The 22,716-nt window shown below is 35.0% G+C and overlaps 1 protein-coding gene across 4 annotated transcripts in view; it reads left to right on the top strand.

Moving 5' to 3' along the window:
- Window positions 1-22,716, top strand: part of ME1 (malic enzyme 1) — a 271,839-nt gene that overhangs the window by 118,335 nt on the left and 130,788 nt on the right. For all 4 annotated transcript variants that reach the window (XM_074187083.1, XM_074187082.1, XM_074187084.1 and 1 more), the window contains 2 exons: window positions 9,706-9,781; window positions 16,914-17,075. In XM_074187083.1, coding sequence (XP_074043184.1) covers window positions 9,706-9,781; window positions 16,914-17,075 — 238 coding nt within the window. The remainder of the gene's footprint in view (window positions 1-9,705; window positions 9,782-16,913; window positions 17,076-22,716) is intronic.

Genomic DNA, 22,716 nt, shown 5'->3' with positions numbered 1-22,716 from the left:
GCAATTCTTACACTTTGATGTTCTTGGCTTTACTTTTATTTAGTATGCTTAAGGATACATGCTTTTTTGCATTTGATAATAATGATCTGTGACTTCCTATATGTTCTTATGCTGATTCCCCAGGGCCTATTTAGTCACACATGAAAGCAAAGTGCAAGCATCCATAGAGTAAGATAACACCTTCTAATGTCCTATTCTATTTGTCTTTTTATATTTTCTTCAGATGTGTTTTCTCCATTCCCTACTTTTTTTTAAGGTTTTTGCAAGGCAAATGGGGTTAAGTGGCTTGCCCAAGGCCACACAGCTAGGTGATTATTAAGTGTCTGAGACCGGATTTGAACCCAGGTACTCCTGACTCCAGGGCCAGTGCTTTATCCACTATGCCACCTAGCCACCCCCATTCCCTACTTCTTAATATCTGTTTGAGGCTTCTTGATATTTTAATTTGTGAGAAGAGAAGTAAAATTTATTATTCTCATTGCTTGATCTTTGTTTTATAGTCTTTAGCCCTTTTAATTATCCATAACCTTAATTAGGGAGCAGTCTCTTAGCAGATAGTCTAGACCTCTTAATCTCATCAAGGAATCATATACAGGTGAGGTGCGGGGTGAGAAGGGAGATGTCCCTCAGGAATAAATATGCCACCAAAAAATTATTTTACAAGTGTATTTTACTAAAAAATCACTAATAGTTCTTTTCTTGGGAGGAAGAGGGGTGTACTTTCCAAAAGGAGGTTTGTTTTTATGGTTGCACCAGACCCAGCAAAGCTTTCTTAATTTGAAGAGCAGAATGGAGTAGTGTATTGGTTCAGTGCAGTTATTGAAGTAGAATGGGATTGATGACCCCTGTCACTCAGGTGCCATGAACTAGACTCTTAACTTGTTCATTCATGTCCAACTCTTCATGATCTCAGTTGAGGGTTTTTTTTTTTGGCAAAGATAAGGGAGAGTTTGTCATTTTCCTTCTCCAGCTCATTTTACAGACATAGAAATGAAAGCAAACAGGGTCAAGTGACTTGCCCAAGGTCATACATGTAGGCAGTGTCTGAGGCCAGATTTGAGTTCAGAAAGATATCTGACTTACTGACTTCATTTCTAGCAGGCTTTGCCCTAGCCTAGACTCTTTGCACTCCAAAACTAAAAGTAACACATTAAACTCATCACCTTAAAGAGAATTTGAGAATTGAGGACAGTTTGCTATAAATTTACACTTCCCATTTCTTTTCATCCCCAAATTTTTTTACAATATATCTCTTTCCTTCTCTCCCCTAGAAAATGAGAAATCCATTTTCCTTGCTACAGCCAAACCCTCTGTACTCTTGATACCACTTCCTTTTAGCTTCTCTAGCAGATTCTGCCTTCAGCTATCCACTTAGGTGATAGTCTTTTTGCCATTTGTATCTTCAGCACTTAAGACAATGCTCCACACATAATAATTACTTAATAAATGCTTCATTTATTCATTCTCTTCAATATTAAATTTCTACTTATCTGCTAGTCCTTTGTTTACTGCTTTCATAGATGTTCAAGTGTCTTTAATAAAATCTGTCTCCTCAAATGGTTGTTCTATATGTCTTCCCTTCCCTAAATTCCTACTTCAAGCTGTCTTTACTTACTGCTTCCACTTGCAGAACTTTGCAACCTGTCTTATGACTTCATTATGAACTGAAACTGCTCTCCAAAGTTTTACTAGTGTTCTCCTTAATGCTAAATTAATAGGTTTTTGTTAATCCTTATCTTTTCTCTACATATACTTCTCTCCTTTATGGATTTTGGGACACTACTCTAAACTGATTCTACTCCTAACCAGCTGACTTCTCCTCAAGTCTTTTTTACTAGCTTATCATACATTTCTCCTAGCTCCATTTGTCCCTATTTGTTCTCAGTGTCCTCAATCAGCTCCCATGGAATTGATTATCATCAAAATACCAATAATTCACAGATCTATATATATTTATTCCCTGTTCTTCCCAAGTTCCTATCCTGCATCACTTATTGGACACTTCAGATTGAATATCCCAGAGGCAGCTCAGACTCTATATGTCTAAAACTTTAGTTAACTCTTAAGTGAACTTATACTTTATGAAATACCTGTGGTCTTTTTTTTTTTGTATTTCAAATATCAATATAGTTAACATCCAATTATAAGAGGGAAGCATGATGATTCAAAAAATGTAAATCAGTGGATTCACCCTTTCACCTATCTAGGGTCATTAATTTACTTTATATATTAGATTTATTTTACTGCAAGGAATGTAGAAGCTCCCCAACCCAGTTTACAGGTCCAAGTTTCTCCCAGAAGAGATGCAAATAATTCCTAAAAAGAGTAACTGTCATATACAGTATAAATATTTACTTTAATACCTCAGAAATTTATTATTTCACTGATGTATATATTCTTCCCACAATGTAGATCAACTCTTATGTGTACTTAAGTAGACAACATTTCTGAATTGTAGAGGCAAATAAAAGAATTTTCAAATGAGTTAGGTAGAACTTCAGATAATAGACTACAGTTCATTGGTACTCACATATTTCAATCCTTTCCTGATGGCATTGTACTGACATAGACTTTGAAGAGCCAGGGATACTTTTATGCCTCAAGAAAAAGCACTTGAGTGCAAGAAGATTATACTTCTTTTAATATAGCAAATAATATATTCCTATTAAGAAATTTAAATTTGAAAAATGAAAATTTCAAAAAGTTATCTAAATCTTCCTTTTCCTTTCAAATAGTATTACATATAAACTATGCTAGACAAAAAAGAATCTCTTCTCTTGATACCTAAAATTTGCCTATTAAGCATTATTCACATTGAGAGGTATGCAATATAGAAAAATAAAAATATTATCTTTTACCATTATACATTTATTTTGAGAACATCTCTTCATGAAGTTTAAAAGATTATGAGAAAGTTTCAACCATGCTTTTAAACAAAATGAACATATTTTAAATGGTCTTAATCAGTTTGATAAATGCATAGAATAAGATGGGGGGGTCATGATTTGCTTTTTTTAACAATTGAAAATTTCAGAAATAGAGAAAAAATAATCCTATTCATTTAAAAATTTTCATTAATAACTAGCTTTCCTGCTTAAGTTTTCCATGTCATGACAAGATGCACATTTATGTCTATTTCTTAACCAGTTCAGTGCCAGAAAGTATTAATCATTCTTGAGCTGAGATACTTTTGGCTATTTCATTGAATTCCAAGTTGTGATGTCTTTCCCAAGCTAGCTACAAATAACACTTGAGATGAATCTTGGCCTTAGTGAAACATGTAGGTCTTAGTCTCAAAAACTCTCTCACAAAATAAGCTTTTTTTTTTAATCACAAATGACTCCAGACCTGGTTAAATAGAATGTTAATCAAATGATTCTAGCTTTGGAATTCAGAGTGGGGCAGGATATGGGGTGGGGGGGGCTGTATGATACTACACTTAGCCACAGGTAGATTGTGAATTGTTCAGCATGAGAGGAACCTGAAATATTTTGAGATCCAGCCTAAAGGGAAACTGTTATCAAAGAGAAAGGAGTAGTGGAAAATAAGGGCTGGGGAGGGAGATAGGGAGACTGAAATTGCCAAAGACCTCAAGGGGAAAAAACACTTAAAAGAATTTGAGCTTAAGCAGATAACCCTACCAGGAAGACATTAAGATAGGAAAAGCCACCAGATGTAATAAAGTGCAGGTATATTTGAATAATAAAGGAAAGTTAAGGAACTTGATGCAGCACCTAAAAAAACAGGATCTTGTAGTTTTTGACTGGAGGGAACCATCAACATATTTTCTGAATGTTTTAAAAGAGAATAAGAATCCTGGGAGCAGAATTAATGATCACAGTAGAAATAGTTGGTAGAAATAAATTTGAATCCAAGATTTCTAACCCTACTGAAGAAAAAGAAAGGACATTTGATTGGGAAGGCAAATGTTCTTCACTTCAAATACAAGGAATTAAAGGAAAAAGAGAAACAAAAAGCAAAAACATTAAAAGATAACATGTTTTCTATCCAAGAAAAACAATGTTCTTAAGACAATTTAAGGATTAAAAATCTGTAACATGATGCAAGAAACAATACAAGAAAACTCCCCAGAACTTCTGTATACAGAAAACAGATATTAATCAAAAGAATCCATAAATCACTTTGGGGTGGGGAGGTACCCTGAGTCTGCAAACCCCAAAGTGCATGATTTACTCTTCCCACTCTCTCACTTCAAAAATTGCAAATACTTCGTTTTGTCCATTTGACCTCTGCTATAGCCATTTTATGTTTCTCTTTATTTTCTATTCTTATATAGGTGAGGCCTTAATTACTTCTTCATTGAACTACTCTAACAACTTCCCACAACAGGTTTTCCTTCCTTTTAGGTTTTTCCCTTTCCTTCCTACTCCTGTCAAAGTGATCTCCTAAATTAATATGCCTAATTACATTACTTCCCTGCTCAGAACCTTAGTAACTCTCCACCATCTATAGTATGAAAGTTTATATCAGGATACAATAGTTTTCACAACTTCTCCAACCTACTTTTCCAGCCTAGTTTCTTTCTAAAAATATTTCAAATACTTCTACTGAGTAAATTGTTTTCATATATGGTTAGACACAGATATGCAGGGTAGATGACTTTGAGCTACATCTTGAGATTCTTGTTCTTTGGAAACAGTATTCTATATCCTCCACCATTTCCTGATGGGTGTAGAATAGTATTGTGTTCATGTTTTCTTCCCTTTAAAATTGAAGGCCTTTCTTCTGGTTCTTATGGAATTTGTTATTTCTCAATATGATTGTTAAATTTAATCATTATGCATCTTGGATTTTGAAATCTCAGGGATCTATCCCTTTTCTCCTTGGAACTGTCCTATGAGTTCTTTGGATTAATATTTCCTTTTCTGTATACAAAAGTTTTCTTATAATACTTTTTGCATTATGTTGTTCTGATTTTTCGACTTGTCACATTCTTCCAAGATACCTACAGAAATAAGTTGTTCCAGTGAAAATTTCCTTTCAGACTATTTGAACCTGTCCCAAATGACGAGATTTTTAGAAAGTTTATACAGATTTATGCTTCATTTTATATATGTGTGTGTGTGTGTATATATCATATATATATATATATATATGAATATACACACACACACACATATATATGTATATATTAAGATCATCTTAGGTCCATGAAAACCTAACAAGACAAGTCATTTGTAATTTTCATTGTTGTCCTTTTGAAATTGTTGATAATACTGTCAGTTGATGTGGACTATATTTCATTATTAACCAGAGTCCAAGTGTGTGTGTGTGTGTGTGTGTGTGTGTGTGTGTGTGTGTGTGTGTGTGTTAATGACTTATTTATGGCATCTTCTTTTCAGTGACAGAAGAGGTAGGATGGTGATAGTTTATGAACCCTTCCAATTAACCATTAAATACAGTATATACAGAAAAACAGCTTACATTTAGAAAATGATTTTTTGTCTTTATATCACAGGAAATTCCACAGTGAATTTTTTTCCAACACTTCTTGTCCAATTATTAAGCCCATATGGGTTTCTGGAGAAATTGAATTCACATGCTATTAAGAGTTTCATGTAAATAATCAGACTCTTGTTTATTTTGAAAAAGACATTTGAAGTCTATCTTTAGGGGGTTTTTTTTTCCTGTGCTTCTAAAAACAACTAATTAAAGGGGACTTCTTTTTACTGCCCTAAGGAAGAAAATATTAACATCTAAGTGTTCAACTCACAAAAATGGCCAAAAAACAAACAAACCATTAAATAAGGCACAGTGGTGTTTGCTCATCAACCAGATATCTTCTCCATGTTGAGTCTGTTAAATCAGCAAATAAGTTGAACTTTTGGAAATGTCTCATGCTAAAAATTTTCAGTGGTCAACCAAAGGTTGAAAGTATTTTTTGAGATCATTCTTCTTAACAATAAAAAAAAAATCCAAAAGAGTTGAATGGATTTAATCTCAGTGTGTCATACTGAAATTGGAAGGTTCTTTATGACAAAAGGCTTCAAGCTAACTTGAACTATAGAGAAACTAAAGCTGCCAATCTTCAAATTAAAGTTTCATTTCATTTCAGCTACCTCCAATAACCATCTTCAAATTATCAAAGAAAGAAATATATAATAAATTGTACTTTCAGTTATTACTACTTTATTTCCACCAGTTTTTTATCCTTTTCAATTTTCATACACACACACACACACACACACACACACACACACACACACACACGTATGTCATTTGATGAATGAGTTTAACTTGCCCAACTTCCATTGAGTAAAATAATTGATAATAGAACTTGAATATTCTAATACTGGATGGGAGATTCAAAGTATCTTAGAATTTGAAAGGGCCTCAGAAATCATGAACCTGTACCTGAAGAGGAATACCTTTATATAAAAGACTCAAGTAGTGGGAAATCTGTTTTAGTCCAACTTTGGAATACTTTAATTGTAAGGAATGGATGTTGGACCAGAGTGCCAAGCCTGGAACCAGAAACATCTGAGTTCAAATTCAATCTCAGACACTTAATAGCTTGTGACCCTGAGAAAGTCACTTAACTCTGTTTGCCTCAATTTTCTCATCTATTAACTGGGGACAATAATAGTGTTGCCACTGGGATTTTTGATGTCACTAGATAAGCATAGGAATTTGGGGACTACTGAAAAGCAAAAGATTTTCATGCTTTCTGTTAAAACTGCTCAAGATTTATTATAGTAAATTATTACAAATATACAGGTTAAAACAGCCATGAGACTTAGCTTAGTTTGACCACATGGCATGGGGGAGGCCCATTAGTGCTCCACAAGGCTTGAGAAAGAATGTGAGCAAAACCCATCCTGCTAGAGTCAAAGGAGAAGGAAAAAAAAAGCAAAGAGGTGGCATTTCCTGTTAAATATTCTTCTGTGGTAGGTTAGGCATGGGGGTGGTGCTTGGGGAATGGTCTTACACCTTGGGCCAGGTATCTTCCAATGGTAGGCCCTTCCTGTCCCAAGGTAGTTCAACATGTCATTTCCAGTCACGCCAGTATCGTACTGATCCTTCCTGTTCTCAGGTTAAGTGGAGGAGAAAATGGGGACACCTTTATTGCAATGCCAGTAACAAATTTTTACAAAAAAGACCATCGTGAATTTATTCTCTGTTACAGAAATGAAAACTATTCATTTAAGACAAGGGGAAAATCTTTGAATAATTTAATAAGATCTTCCAAATTAAGATGACATATAATTTAATACTGAGTGATTTCAGTGCAAAAGGGGAGATGATAAATAATTTTTAGAAAGCATGGTTGAACTATTGTTCTATTAGAAACCAGGAGGGATGGGATTTCAGGGAAGCCTGGAGGGATTTGCATGAACTGATGCTGAGTGAGATGAGCAGAACCAGAAAAACACTGTATACCCTTTCAGCAACATGGAGGTTATGTTCAACTTTGACAGACTTGTTCATTCCATCATTGCAACAACCAGGGCCAATTTTGGGCTATCTGCAGTGGAGAATACCATCTGTATCCAGATAAAGAGCCGTGGCGTTTGAACAAATTTCAAGGACTATTCCCTTTAATTTAGGAAAAAAACCCAGATATCTTATTGTCTGATCTTGTTATCTCTTATACTTTTTGTTTCTTCCTTAAGGATGTGATTTCTCTCTCTCATCACACTCAATTTGGATCAATATACAACAGGGAAACAAAGACTGACAGATTGCTTTCTGTGGGGGGGGGGGGGAGTAAGATTGGAAGAAAAATTGTAAAACTCAAAACTCTCAAAATCTTTAATAAAGTAAAAAAAAGTATGGTTGAGGAATAATAAATGAAAGAGACTAAAACTTTATGTACATTAACACAAAAGTTACATGCCTTTATATCATGAATGTTTTCTTTGAGAAGAGATTGTGGAGGCATTGGCCAAAGTGAGTAACAAATAGCATTGCATAAAAGATATTGATTATAACTTGCCAAATAGGAGAGTGATAGTTGCTTACATGGGAATCATTTTGGAATCAGCTATTGGTTATAGTCATACCATTAACTTGTTACACAAAATATAAAACTCAGTACCCAAATAGAAAAAAAATATTTTAAATAAGACATGATGCATAATGAAAGCAATTTCACCTTAACACATATATTTAAGCAAGTTGTTAATATTAGAAATGAATGACACCAAATATCAGCATTCCTTGAGAACTTTTAATTGTTGTAAATTGATGAGACAAAAAGAGCCCAGAAATCACTAAAGTACCTCAAAAATATTTATGACAATAATATACACATGCCCCAAGGGTGGACTTTTACAAATATTTTATTGTTTGCCATTATCTTCTTACTCACACTTGAAAGGTGAAGGGAATATAATAATAATAATAATAATAATAATAATAATTGCCACCCTGTGCCTATTAATACCATAAAAATATTTTTAATACAATGATACTTTTTTTTTTTAGGTTTTTGCAAGGCAATGGGGTTAAGTGGCTTGCTGAAGGCCACACAGCTAGGTAATTATTAAGTGTCTGAGGTCGGATTTGAACTCAGGTACTCCTGCTCCAGGGCCGGTACTCTATCCATTGCGCCACCTAGCCGCCCCAACACAATGATATTTTAAAGATTCTCTTCTTGGCCTTTTCCTGAAATAAACACCCATCTGCTTAAAATTGATCACCTTCAGTGATGCTATATGACTTTGAAGCATTTAATAATGCAGTCTCTAAAGAATTAAAGTTTTAGGTTACTCAAAGTAAAAAATCATCATCATTATCTTCATCATGACTAACTTTTATATAATGCTTTAAGCTTGAAAAGCATTTTATGAATATTACCTCATTTTATCTTCAAAGTAATCCTGGGAGTTGTGCTATTATAATCCTCTGTTTGTTGAGAAAACTGAGGCTTAACATTGTGACCTAGTTTTCATAGGTGATAAATGTCTGAGATCAGATTTGAATTTTGGTCTTTCTGACTCTTCAGTTCCAAGCTCTATATTCTATACCTTCTAGTTGACCAAAATAACTTGACTTAGAGTTATTCTACTGATATCAGTGGTTGGATTTGAATCCAGGTCCTAATTCTGAGGCTTCCTCTCCAATGTCACATTGCATCTTTCAATATAGACTTTATAACAGATTATGTCATGTTTATTTGGTCACTGCTTCATTGTTGGTCAAGCAAGCAAATGAACTTCACATGTACTAACAAATATTTGTATTCATTAAAAATATATGATTTTTTACAAATGTTTCTCTGATTATTTTAGGTTTAGCAATTGAAAAACTTCATTGCATAATTCATTAAATTTAATGAGTCAAACTCTAGAGATACTGTGAAAACAAATTCCTTATCTGGTTTAAATTGTTAAGAAAAATCTCTACACTGATGACTTAAGTAGTATGGAGATACTCTTCGTATCTTAAAAAAGAAGTTATGTGTGTGGAGTGTAAACTCTTTCAGTTTCTACCATTGAAACATAATATTTGTCTGCTTCCTTAGGACCAGACTAATTTAGTTCATACTAGGTTATGATTTTTTGTTATTTTATTTACAGTAGTCCACATCATTTAGAGGGGAGTACCTACCTAGATGAATTAATGAATGTTTAAAGGATATTAGAAGTATATAATGTTTTATTAAAATGTGACTAGCATTCTCAAATTTTTTTCCCGTTCATATGAAAACTATCCCCTATGTTGTTTTTTTTTTTTAAACAGAGGTCTCTTTATCAGTATCCATGATCGTGGTCATATTGCTACATTGCTTAAGTCATGGCCTGCAGAAACTGTCAAGGTAGGATATTGTCTTCATTTACATTTTCTATTTCATAGTAGAATGTAAACTCAGTGAGGACAGGAGCTATTTTTCATTTTGTCTTTTTAGTCTCCACATCTAGCATAGTGTCTTGTATATGGTAGGTGCTTAATAAAAACTTATTGGATTGTTCCAGGGCAGGGAAATTATTCATCGAAGGCATCAAATGGAAATGGGAATTTGAGAGGATGTATATCAAGGGAGGAAAAGGTATAGAAAGGTTAGGTATATTAGGCAAAGGCAGTTTTTGAATGGAATAGAGAGATAAGCAAGAATGTCTGAGGTGAGGATTTAGCTTCCATATGACTGCAGAGCTTCCATCCATATCAGCACAATCTCCGCATCTCCATGAACTGCCAGACTTCCACTGTCTGCTACACTTGTCTACTTTCCAGTGTCCAGGGCACACCTTTCATCTCCTGCACAGAAAAGGAAAGGTCATTTCTGCACACCCTACCTATTCTTCAGTGGAGAGGAGTGGTCTCTAGCAGGGCTTTAGACAGGATCAAGTTTAGGAGCAAATAGAGGATCTGTGACTCTTAGCCCAGGTGTGGAGTTGAGACTCAGTTCTAACTATTGGCTCAAAACTTTTGAATGCATTAGAATTTTCTCATCAGGGGTCCCAAACCAAAAGGGAGCCTGCATTTCATTTGCTCTTATTCTACAGAGCTTCCCAGTTGACTAATAGTGGCTGAATATAGCAGCAATCTACTTAGAGATGTAATTAGAAATGAACTCATAGACCCAAAGCTGGATTCAGGAATTTGTAGAGCTCAGATCAAGAACTTCTCCTAGGATCACATCACTCTGAGAACACTGAAAGCCTTCAGGTCCTTTGACCTAAGCTGTGAAAACAGGAGACCAATGTAAGAGGACAGAAATTTAGATCATAGATTCCCCTCATAAGTAGTAGATGGAAGAACAAGTAAGTATAAAAAAAAATTCAAGTATAAATAGCTATTATGGTGATATAGTAGTTTGACATAGACCTAGAAGAAGAGAATGACATGAAAATATATCTACAAGCAAGGGGCAGCTAGGTGGCACAGTGGATAGAGCACCAGCCCTAGAGTCAGGAGGACCTGAGTTCAAATCCAGTTCATACACTTAATGACCTAGCTGTGTGACCTTGGGCAAGTCACTTAACCCCATTGCCTTAAATAAATAATTTTTTTTAGGTTTTTTGCAAGGTACTTCTGACTCCAGGGCACTGTGCCACCTAGCCACCCCGCAAATGTTTTTTAAAAAAGAAAATTTCTACAAGCAAGTCTTAAAGAAAATGTAGTTTGAGCATAATTTCCCACCAGAATTCCTCTTAGACATCATAAAGAAATCATGAAAGAATACTACCCATATATCTATAAGAGAGAGCAAAGTAGAAATTAAAAGAATACTGGTTACCTTTGGAAAGAAACTCCTAAATGAAAATTCCAAGGAATGTTGTAGTCAAAATCCAGAGCTCTCAGAGTAAAGAAAAATATTCCAAACAGCTAGAAAGAATAAGAATAACAAGGAACCATGGTCAGAATCACACATGGTTTTGCAGTTGCCACTGTTAATGATTTGAAATATAATATTCCAAAAGGCAAAATATATAGGCTTGCAGCTGGGAAAAACTTACTTATCAAAGGTGATTCTAATTCTTCAAGTAGAAAATGGATCTTTAGACAGAAAGTCTAAAATAAGGGGTTAGAGCAGAATCTCTTATGCCAAAGCTGAAGTTAAAAAGACAAGCATAACAATCATGGTTTCAGATGAAGCTACAGCAAAACTAGACCTAGGGGCAGCTAGGTGGCATAGTAGATAAAGCACCGGCCCTGGAGTCAGGAGTACCTGGGTTCAAATCCGGTCTCAGACACTTAATAATTACCTAGCTGTGTGGCCTTGGGCAAGCCACTTAACCCCATTTGCCTTGCAAAAACCTAAAAAACCCCCCAAAAACTAGACCTATTTAAAAGATAAACAGGGAAACCACATTTGGCTGAAAGGCTCCATAAACCTCAGATTAATATCATTGTTAAACATATATGCACCAAAGGTCATAGCATGAAAGTTAAATGAGTTATAGGAAATAAATAGATAACGAAATGGTGAACTTGAAGTCACTTCTCAGACCTAGATAAATCTAAATAACAACAAAAAAGAAATGAAAAACCTGAATAGAATTTTAGAAAAGTAAGATTGATAACCCTGTGGAAAATACTGAATGGGAATACAAGCAAATATACCTGTTTCTCAGCATGTAAGTCACCTTCAAAAAATGACCATGTATTAGGGCATAAATACTTCTCAAACAAATGGAGAAAAACAGGCATCTTTCTGTGACCATAATGCAATAAAAGTAACATTCAGTAAAGGGACTGAAACAAAAATTAAAAATTTGAAAATAATTTAATCCTAAAAGTAAGTAAATCAAAAAACAAATCATAGAAACAATCAGTAATTTATTTACTTATTTACTTAGTAAATCAGTAATTTAAACATAATGACTAAATTTACTTATTTACTTACAAAATTTATTTATTTCCCTTACTAAATCAATAATTTAGTTAAAGATAATGACAAACAATTGTTGAAGAGGTTGTGGGATGATAGGCATGTTTTTGTTGGAGCTATAAAATAGTACAACTCTTTTTTTGAAAAGCAGTTTGGAATTAAGTAAATAAAATTACTAAAATGTCTAAACTCTTTAAATCAGAAACTTCATTATTTGAGTTCTCTAAGGAACCCATCAATAAGAAAGTCTGCATAAATGCCAAAATATTTATAGCAGTATTTTTTTGTAATGGCAAAGAATTTAAGAGAAAATATTGATGTCCTTCAAATGGGGAATGAATAAACAAATTATGATTTATTAACATAATGGAATAGTATTGTACTATGAGAAATGATGTATGTGATGAGCCTTAGCCGAGACTGCATGCACTATTGTTTTGTTTTGTTTTGCATGCACTATTGTTAAAGATATTGATCCTACTAGAAACTTAACTTCACAAACCCAGAAGATTCTCTTCATTAATCTGCATGTCACAAAATTTAAGTGTTCTCTAGATCAAAGAGCTCCAAATGTCTCATTTTTCCAAAAGAATATTGAAATTTGTACTTTCTATTCCAAGTCCCAATAGAGGAAGAAGTTTGTGAGACAAGTCCTCTGGGGAAAAAAAATCCATTAAAATTTTTTACTGATTTACATGCTGTGGCTTAATTTCCTATTGAAACATATTGGTGGAGTTTCTGGCTATCCAGAAACCCAAGGCTATCCAGAATGCAGCCTGCCTGTGGTTTTTCTTAGTAAATGAAGCCGAGCTACTGCAGTGCTCTCACTAAAATGGCAAATCAAAATAGATGTTTATTGTTTCAATAAAAACTTTTAAAAGTAAGGTTGGACAGCCTAACTGAAATCCATTAACCTGACTGCCTAATTAATCGTTTTTCCAAATTAGATTATACTCACATCTCCTTTATCCTGTCTGGACTTGCGAGAGTGGGAGGGGGCAGGAAGGGAGGTGGTCAGAAGAGCAAGGGAGTGGAGGAAAAAAAGGAAAATCAAAAACTTCAACAAACCAGAGATTATAAATTAGATGTCTGTAGTTTTAATTCCTATGAGATCAAACCAAATTAAGACTGGTAAATAAAAATCCAACAGGAGTTATAATTTAGGATCATCTTTTATTTGTAAAAGTGCTGGTAAAATTGATTTTAGATGGACAACTAGATGTACAGTGGATAGAGCACTGGTCCTGCAGTCAGGAGGACCTACGTTCAAACCCAGCCTCAAACACTTAATAATTGCCTAGGTGTGTGACCTTGGGCAAGTCACTTAACCCCTGATGCCTTAAATTTAAAAAAAAATTGATTTTAGACCCATGTCCTTTTTTTGGGGGGGGGGTGGTTAGGGGGTTATCTCTCCCAAGAGAAGAACCTTTGCAAAAACATGTGTTCTTCAGTCCCCAGCAAAGAACCTATGCAAAAATGATGTCTCTGGTTCTCAGAGCAAGCCTAGAGACCTGGCTAAAACAGCCATTGGTTCAAGGTTGGAGCAAGAAAATGAGGGACAAATAAGCACCTCCTTTTCAAAGCTGTGATTCTAGATAAAAATCTGGTGGTACCCATCACAGCTTGTCTATTTTATTTTATTTTTTTTTGCAAGGCAGTGGGGTTAAGTGGCTTGCCCAAGGCCACACAGCTAGGTCATTATTAAGTGTGTCAGGTCAGATTTGAACTCAGGGACTCCTGACTCCAGGGCCAGTGCTCTATCCATTGCGCCACTTAGCCGCCCCCCACAGCTTGTCAAAGACAAGGGTCTGATCACCTCCATTCTCTAAATCTGAGTCATGACACAATTCTTGTGAAAGTGAACTCCAAAATGAGGAGGGATCCTCACTGAGTTTTGACCTGTTGAAAATAATCATGTTAACTTTCCCAGTTTATCCTATTCAGGGACAAACATTACTAGAATTTTGGCCTTAAGAAAGGGCAAACTGAATTGGGTTAACAAGCACATTTATTGATATTTCTCTAAGTCTTAGATTATACAGGCATAAAGTGGGCTGAGGCAGGGAAAGGAATCTAGCTAGAGAACCAATCCCCCCCCAAAAAAAATGGAGCTCTAAGGTTGGCTTTTTATAGCTTTGACCATCAGAAGGCAGGTTCTGAAGCATCACCTTCAGGTTGTCCAGTCAAAAAAGGGTATGGAATCCCAACCCTGGATGGGGATAGGAGCAACTCAGGAAGAGGCAGGGGGAACTCAGTATGGGGCAGAAGGGATGATGATGTTTGTCCTTCATTCTTGAAGGAGACCATGACATCAAGGGAGGTGATGCCATGACAAGAACATGAATTGATTTTGGGGGAGTGGGGTGCTGTACTAAGTCACCAATCTCACTTTCTCCTTTGGAGCCACATGTGGGTACACTGGCCAAATATGGATCAAGATGACTGGAAATGGCTCTGAATGTGAGGCAGTCACAGCTAATAAGGGTAAAATGTCTGAAATAAAATTTGAACTCAGGTCCTCCTGATTCCAAGGTCAGTGTGCTACTTAGCTGGTTCAGGTGGGGGTAGGGGTGGAAAGATGGGGAGGAGAGATGAAGGAAGGAAACTCAGGATGGGGCAGGGGTCTCCCTCGGGCAGAGGGGAGGGAAGAACTAAACATCACAGTAAAAAAAGTTACAGACCTTCAAAGCAATGGTGATAGCTTTAAGGAGCATCTTGATGCAATTTGTGTTATTTTTACAATTGATCCTTTATCAAAGCATACTTTTCAATTGCTAAATTGTTCTGATTAAAGTTGATCTCACCTAATTCTGCTCTTAAAAGACACAGAAAAATAATTCTTTAATTAAAAGAAGAGAAAGAAAGGGTAGAACTCAGCCATGGGGTTTTAGCTGGATGAAGAGAAAAGAAGATATAAGATCAGTTGACTAATACTGTTGATTTTTCCTCCCATCTTTCTTCTATTATTTATAAAAAGGAGTTCGATAGGGGAGGAGTCAAAGAGAGAGAAATATTATAATAAAAATATGGTATTGGAAAAATGTACCCAATCATAAACATGAATATGATGGGACCTATAAAGTGGAGAATGGTGGCAAAATGAATTGGAAAGAAATAGCCAATATTATGAACATAGTGGTAATAAAGTCTGGAAATAATCAAACTCTCAAGTGGAGAATGAGGCACATTTTGTCAAGTCCTTCAGTATTGAAGAGGCCCACATCGACCAACCAGGAGATTGGCAGCATGAGTTGCAGAGTTATGTTTAGTATAGTGGCAGGTGTGTTATGCAAGGCAGCTTTCTCATTTGCCTTTACCATAACTGTTCCATTCCATCCCATGACCTGAAATAATAGGACTATTGGAGACAATCTGGCTGCTGCCAGAGCCTCTTGGTTTCACTTCCTCCTGTATCTGCAAGGCACCTTGGCCAACACCATGTGTGACCTGATATATCCAAACCTGTCTCTTGATGGACTAATCATCAGTACAGCCTTTCTTCTCAGACTTTCCTTGATTTCTCTTCCTTCTGTATTGGAGAAGAACCAGGAACACCACCAGTGCCAGGCAATCACCAGCATGTGATATCTGGCTATTATGCTACTAGCAGAATAGTGTAATCCTATGAATGACAAGCTGACATTGTCCTATTGTCAGATGAGATCCAACTCTAGGGAGTATACTAACTGAAGCAGTCCAGTCCTGTGAATGGCAGGAAGACATTGTCACAGAGTTAAAGCTGGTGCTACTCATGTCATCCTACAAGTGGCTTAAAAGTGGAAGTCTGAAAGACTGTCTTGATGATTAGTTCATAGAGATATTGGGTGTAGTCAAGATAAAGTGAGTGATAAACATAGGACATCGTATCTGAGTACATGCATGTCCACAAGAAAAAATTATAAAAAGGGTTTTGTACATTTGGGAGAAAAAGGGGGGGGGGGTGATGGGATCACATGAGAAACAAAGTCTGATTATGAGCAAAGCCTGCAATGTGAGCAAGAAAACTCACTTAATTCAGGTTGTTTTTACCCTTCATGATCTAATTTGCCCCGATCCTTTATGAGGGAGTGGGGATACTTGAAATCACAGTAGCTGAGGCTAGTCTAAGTTTTTGTTTACTAGATAAACAGCTAAAGATTCCCAGAGTTAAGGGGCAGCTAGGTGGTACAGTGAATAGGGCCACCAGCCCTGGAGTCAGAAGGTCCTGAGTTCAAATGTGGCCTCAGACTCTTAATAATTACCCAGCTGTGTGACCTTGGGCAAGTCACTTAAACGCATTGCCTTGTAAAAAAAAAAATCAAGTTTCCCAGAGTTGAGTCTGAATTTTATTTTTGCTTCCTAAGTTGAGTCTCCTATTTTTTCACTATTGTTCCTAATTATCCTTCCTCTTTCTCTTTCCCTTTCTCTATTTCCATCTCCTTGAAGTTGATCCATCATTTTTTTCTTAGAGCTCTTCACATTGATTCTCTGTTCTTTTTTTAATTATGATAATCAGGGTTATTATATTATAGGTCTTTCTAGTCACCAGAGGTTTCTTATATGTGTGTTCCCTAATATATATGTGTTAAGCTTTTCAAATAGTTATATATAGCAATAGATTTCTTTTTCTCTCCAGGCTGTTGTGGTGACTGATGGAGAACGGATACTTGGGTTGGGCGATCTTGGCTCCTATGGAATGGGCATTCCTGTTGGCAAACTGGCATTGTATACTGCCTGTGGAGGGATGAATCCTCAAGACTGTCTGCCTGTCACCCTTGATGTGGGAACTGAGAATAAGGTAAATGATTTATTAGGGCAATTATAATTAAACAATTTGATTCTTATTAATTCTCCCCATACCTGGAATTTATTTTCTTTGATTTTTCCTTTTTTTCTTCTTCTAACCTTTCTCCTCAAGACCTTTCCCATCCTTTTTTTAGCATTTTTCATACTTAATATTTTATTTGCTTTCTAATAAATGTTTTTGCACTCTCTCTCTCTCTTGATAAGTAGATTTTGCTCCATGACAACATATATTGGTTAGAAATATTTCTTTCTACAAATATATGGATCATCTTTTTTAGCTATGATAGTGTTAAATGTTTTGCCCAGTACGAATTATTCTGACTTTGAGTGTAGCATTTGTATTCCTGCATCAGTTTTGGGATCTTTGAGTAAAAAAATGGATTTATCCACCTTGCCACTCACTTTTCCCAGCTGATAGCTAGGTAATGAGTGGCAACACAGAATATAAAAATTAAAGGGCGGGGCGTCTAGGTGGCGTGGATAAAGCACAGGCCTTGGAGTCAGGAGTACCTGGGTTCAAATCCAGTCTCAGACACTTAATAATTACCTAGCTGTGTGGCCTTGGGCAAGCCACTTAACCCCATTTGCCTTGCAAAAACTAAAAAAAAAAAAAAAAAAAAAAATTAAAGGGAAAAATCTCCCAGTGGGTAAGAGAAAAATACAGTCAAATAGGAGGAAAATTCTAAGACATTTGTTTTATAATTGAAATCTAAAGCCAACACAAGTTCCATGAGTTTGGCCTTAATAAAGAATTAAAGTAATATGTATTAACTGCCAGAGTTTGTCCTAATAAGGGACAAACATTAGCCTCCAGGGTTTGGTCTCAAGAAAGAACAAATAAAATTAGGTTTACATATGCAGTTATTAGATTTCTCTAAGTTTTTGGAATATGCTTGTTTGCACAGGACTGGCTAGAAAACCAGACCCAAAAAGGGAGTTTTGGGGGATGATATTTATACAATTCTACTCTCAAGCAGGATAAAGCTGCTTCTGAGCTTGTCCCTCAAGGGAGTGGATGGCCTTCGCATCATGTGTGAGGGTTTGCTATCAGAAATTCCATTAGGAGTAGTGTCCCCTCCCAGTTCAAGACCTCCACAGAATTTGATAATCTTCCCTTTCCAGAATGAGGAGATTCATATTTGTTATTAGAAAGATAAAAGGAGGGGCGGCTAGGTGGAGTAGTGGATAAAGCACCTGCCTTGGGAGTCTGGAGTACCTGGATTCCAATCCAGCCTCAGACAGTTAATAATTACCTAGCTGGATTACCTACCTTTTCTTTGGTCATAAACTTCTCCCCATTCCAAAGATCTGACAGATAGACTATTCCTTGTTCTTCTAATTGGCTTATGGTATCACCCTTTATGTCTAAATCCTGTACCCATTTCTACTTTATCTTAGTATAGGGTATGAGATGTCTATGTATTCCTAACTTCTACTGTATTATTTTCCAGTTTTCCCAGCAGTTTTTGTCAAATAGTGAGTTCTTATCCCAGAAACTAGAGTCTTTAGGTTTATCAAGCCTTAGTCATTTACTGCTGTTTCTTTTATATGTAATCTATTCCACTGTTCCATTTTTCTGTTTCTTAGCCAGTACTAGATAGTTTTGAACTGCTGCTTTATAATATTGTTTTAAGCCACCTTCCTTTGTGTTTTTTTGTTAATTTCCTTGATATTATTCATCTTTTGTTCCTCCAGACAAATTTTGTTCCTTTTATTCTAGCTCTGTAAAATAATATTTAGTTAGTTTGTTAAGTATGAGTAATTTAATTTAGGTAGAATTGCCATTTTTATATTAACTGGCCTAATCAAGAGCAGTTGACATTTTTCCAGTTTGTTTAGGTCTGGCTTTATGTGATAAGTGATTTATAATTGTATTCTTATGATTTCTGGGTTTGTCTTGGGTTTTATGTTGTCTACAGTTAATTTAAAGGGAATTTCTTTTTAATATCTTTCTGTTATGCTTTGTTGATAATCTATTGAAATGCTGATGATTTATGTGGGTTTATTTTATAACCTGCAACTTTGCTAAAGTTTGTTCATAGTTTCAAATAATCCACATATTGTTTAAAGTGAGAGAATAGCTGGGACTTGAAGAAACCCCATATTTTGGATTTTATATTTCAATTGAGCTGCTTTTGAATGATTTAAAAGAATTAGCTGCTCCCTTTCTACAGCCTTTTGTGTGTGTGTGTGTGTGTGTGTGTGTGTGTGTGTGTGTGTTCATGTATATATGTATGTATATTTGAGTATAATAATTAGAATTTCTTTCAAAATAGATTTTATTACAAAATAGTTTAGAGCCATGCTTTTTCTCTTTTTGAGCAACTATGGATCATATATCTTACTTGAAAATAATTCCATTATTCTAAGTAAATGGCTAAAAAAGAAAATATGATAAGGTAAATAAGTATTCATTTTCTTTGTTAGATGATAATCTTGACAAAATAAGGGTGTTTGATCATAATAACTTCATTTTATTAATCAATTTAAATACAATTTCTTTATTCCTATTTTCTTTTAAAGAAACAGCATCAGAGAACAATCTTGATAATATCGAAATTGAAACTTAAATAAAGTTTTCTGATTACAAATCCCTGTTTTCTTTTTAATTTGCCAAACAATCATTTTACCTAATTTTGTGAAATAGTATTGTCATATAGGTTCAACAGTCATCAAGGTAAATAAAGATTTTCACTAGAGGATAGGAAGTAATTAGTTATATGTTGGTTTCATAAATTAATGAATGTAGTCTTTCATACAACAACTATAAGTACCTACCATTCTACTTTGTTAGATGTTGGAGGAGATTACAAAGTTCAGGTACACCTAATCTTTGCCATCATAGAGCTTATAGTGAAGTAGGTGGATAAGACACAAATGCAGATACTTATAATACTTACTGTTACGTATTAAAGCCTTTGGACATTTGCAAAACCAACTATAATATATGGTTCAAGAGGAAAGGTCTTGTGATCAGAGTTTCAGAGTTGCAAACAACATCATAACCCATACCTGAATAAGAATCTTCCATACAACATTCTTCAAAAATAATCAGCAAGCCTTTTCTTAAAGGCTACTGAGAGAAAACTTACACTTCCTCTCAAGGCTACTCATTCCCCTTTTAAATTATTCTACTTCATAAGATATAGAGTTGAAAAGGAATTTAGGGAATTTTTAATCCAGTATGAGAAAGATACTGAGGTCACAACAAGAAAATTGAACTCAAAGAGTTTGTTACTTGTCTTTAAGTCAGTCATACAATAATAAATAATATAGTAGAGTTTTAACCTAAGTCCCATGATTCCAAATCTGGTATGGTTTATTTATAAGTTTTTCCTTGTCTCTCTGCAGCTTCTATACTATTCATTGCTTCTACTTCTGTCCTCTGGGATCAGGAAAAAATAATTCCAATACCTCTTCTACAAATAAATACTCTAAATATTTTAAACTCTCCAAAAACTTAAAGACAACTATCATTTTCAAGTTATTGGGATGTGAGAGAAGACTCTTGGTAGAACTTGGAATTGATCTAGCTGTTTTGGAAAGTATTTTGGAACTATACTAAAACTTGTTGAACTGTGCATATTCTTAGACCTAGCAAGGCTTTTGCTAGACTGATGTCCCCAAAGAATAAAAAAGGAAAGACTCATATATGAAATTATCTACAATATATCTACCAAAAATATCTATAAAATATCTACAAAATTACCTATTAAAGCTCTTTTAGTTGCAGGGAAAAAACTTGAAACAAGTGAATGTCTAACATTTGGGAAATAGGTGCACAAATTGTGATGTATGAATACCAATACCACTACTATTACTACCAATAGCAGCTAGAATTTATATATAACTCTATAAAGTTTGCAAAGCATTTTACAAATATTCACATTTTATCCTCACAACAACCCTGAGAAGTGAGTGCTATTCCTACTTTCATTTTTATAAATGAGTAAACTGAGGAACACAGAGGTTAAATGACTTATCCTGCTATTGAACATTTGCTACTGGATTTGAACTTAGGTCTTCCTGACTCCAGGCTGAATTCTTTTTCCATTCTCTTTCCACCTAGCTATCCATGGTGAATTAGAACATAATTGAGCAGTAAGAAGTAAGAAAGAAAATTTCAGAAAATCCTGGGAAGACTTATATGAGCTGATCCAGAGCCTAGAGAGTAATAACAATAAGTTTTTACATAAAAGCAACTTTGAATGATGTTTAACTCTGTTGAAAACAACTCCTACTACTCACTCTGCCCCAAAGATACATTAAGTATCAGAACAACTGGATTCAACCAAGTGATTGATCAGCCCAAAGACATAAATTACTTGGGGAAGAAGTCCCCGTTTGACAAGAACTGCTGGAGAATACTGGAAATGGATTTGGCCAGAATTTTGTGCATATGAGTAGTTAACAATATATGTCACAATAAGCACAAAATTCATAAAGTATCTAACTACTGAAGGCCATATAATAAAAATGGTAAAGAACAAGATTTGGCACCTTTCACACCTCTGTCTAGAGGGATAATTTTAAACCAAACAAGAGATAGAGCGGATCATAAAAAAAAAAGTACTCATCACATGAAATTAAAAAGCATTTACCTTAACGGTTTATATAAGTTACCTTAATATAACTTGAATAAGAAAGGAATTAGGGGACAAATTTATGTCATTATCTCTGATAAGGGTCTGAATTCTAAGATATAGGGACTAACAGAATATATAACTAACCTAAATTTGTTTCCTCCGTGGAAAATAGGGAGTTTCTCTTTTTTCCCTATGCTCATTTTCATCTTGTTTTAATTTTAAACAGCAAATAAGAGCACATATATATATATGTGTGTGTGTGTGTGTGTACAAAAAGGGATTGTATATGAAACTCTGAAAATCATTCCATACTACTTTTGTAAAGGAAAGTATGCAAAGTGTATTAAATTTCACACTTTACTTGCAAAAACTTCTATCTTATTTTTGTATCCTTCTGAAGGTCCTTCTCTGTCCTCTGTGCACTGAAAATAGTCTTCAGTTGTCTTCTGTTTCAAAACAATATTGTTAATTCTCCTCTTTTCTTGTCCCAACATGTCTTCAACTGAAAAACTAAGTTTTTCTTGACTCTTACATTTCCATTTCAGAGTTCCTACTTAACTTTGATCTTTTCAATGGAGATGTTTTTCAAAAGCCTTCTATTAGAGTTCCATTTCCCTAATACGTCAAAACATTCAACTTGTCAGAGTCAATTATTCTTAGATTAAAAACTATCTCTTTTGCCTTTTGGAACACAGTATTCCTAGATCATCCAAGGTCTTGGGTGATCCTTTTACTTGAACTGCTTTTTTCTGGATTCTTACAGTATTTTTTTAACTAATGGTTTTGGGAAGTAAATGATTTCTAAATTAAGTACAATGATTTCTAAATTATCTCTCCTTGATGTGTTTTCCAGCTCTATTGTTCTATATACCAGGTATTTTGTTTTCCCTTTCTTTTTTTTTAGTCTTTTTTATTTTGATCCATTATTTCTTTTTCTTTTTTCTTGGTTTTTGCAAGTCAGTGCTCACGGTCACACAGCTGAGTAATCATTTAAATGTCTGAGGTTGGATTTGATCTCAGATCCTCCTGACTCCAGGGCCAGTGCTC

Source organism: Macrotis lagotis, chromosome 5 (assembly GCF_037893015.1).
Source record: "Macrotis lagotis isolate mMagLag1 chromosome 5, bilby.v1.9.chrom.fasta, whole genome shotgun sequence".
Taxonomy (NCBI): domain Eukaryota; kingdom Metazoa; phylum Chordata; class Mammalia; order Peramelemorphia; family Peramelidae; genus Macrotis; species Macrotis lagotis.
Note: the sequence above shows the minus strand (reverse complement) of the source record. Positions and strands in the feature narration are given on the sequence as shown.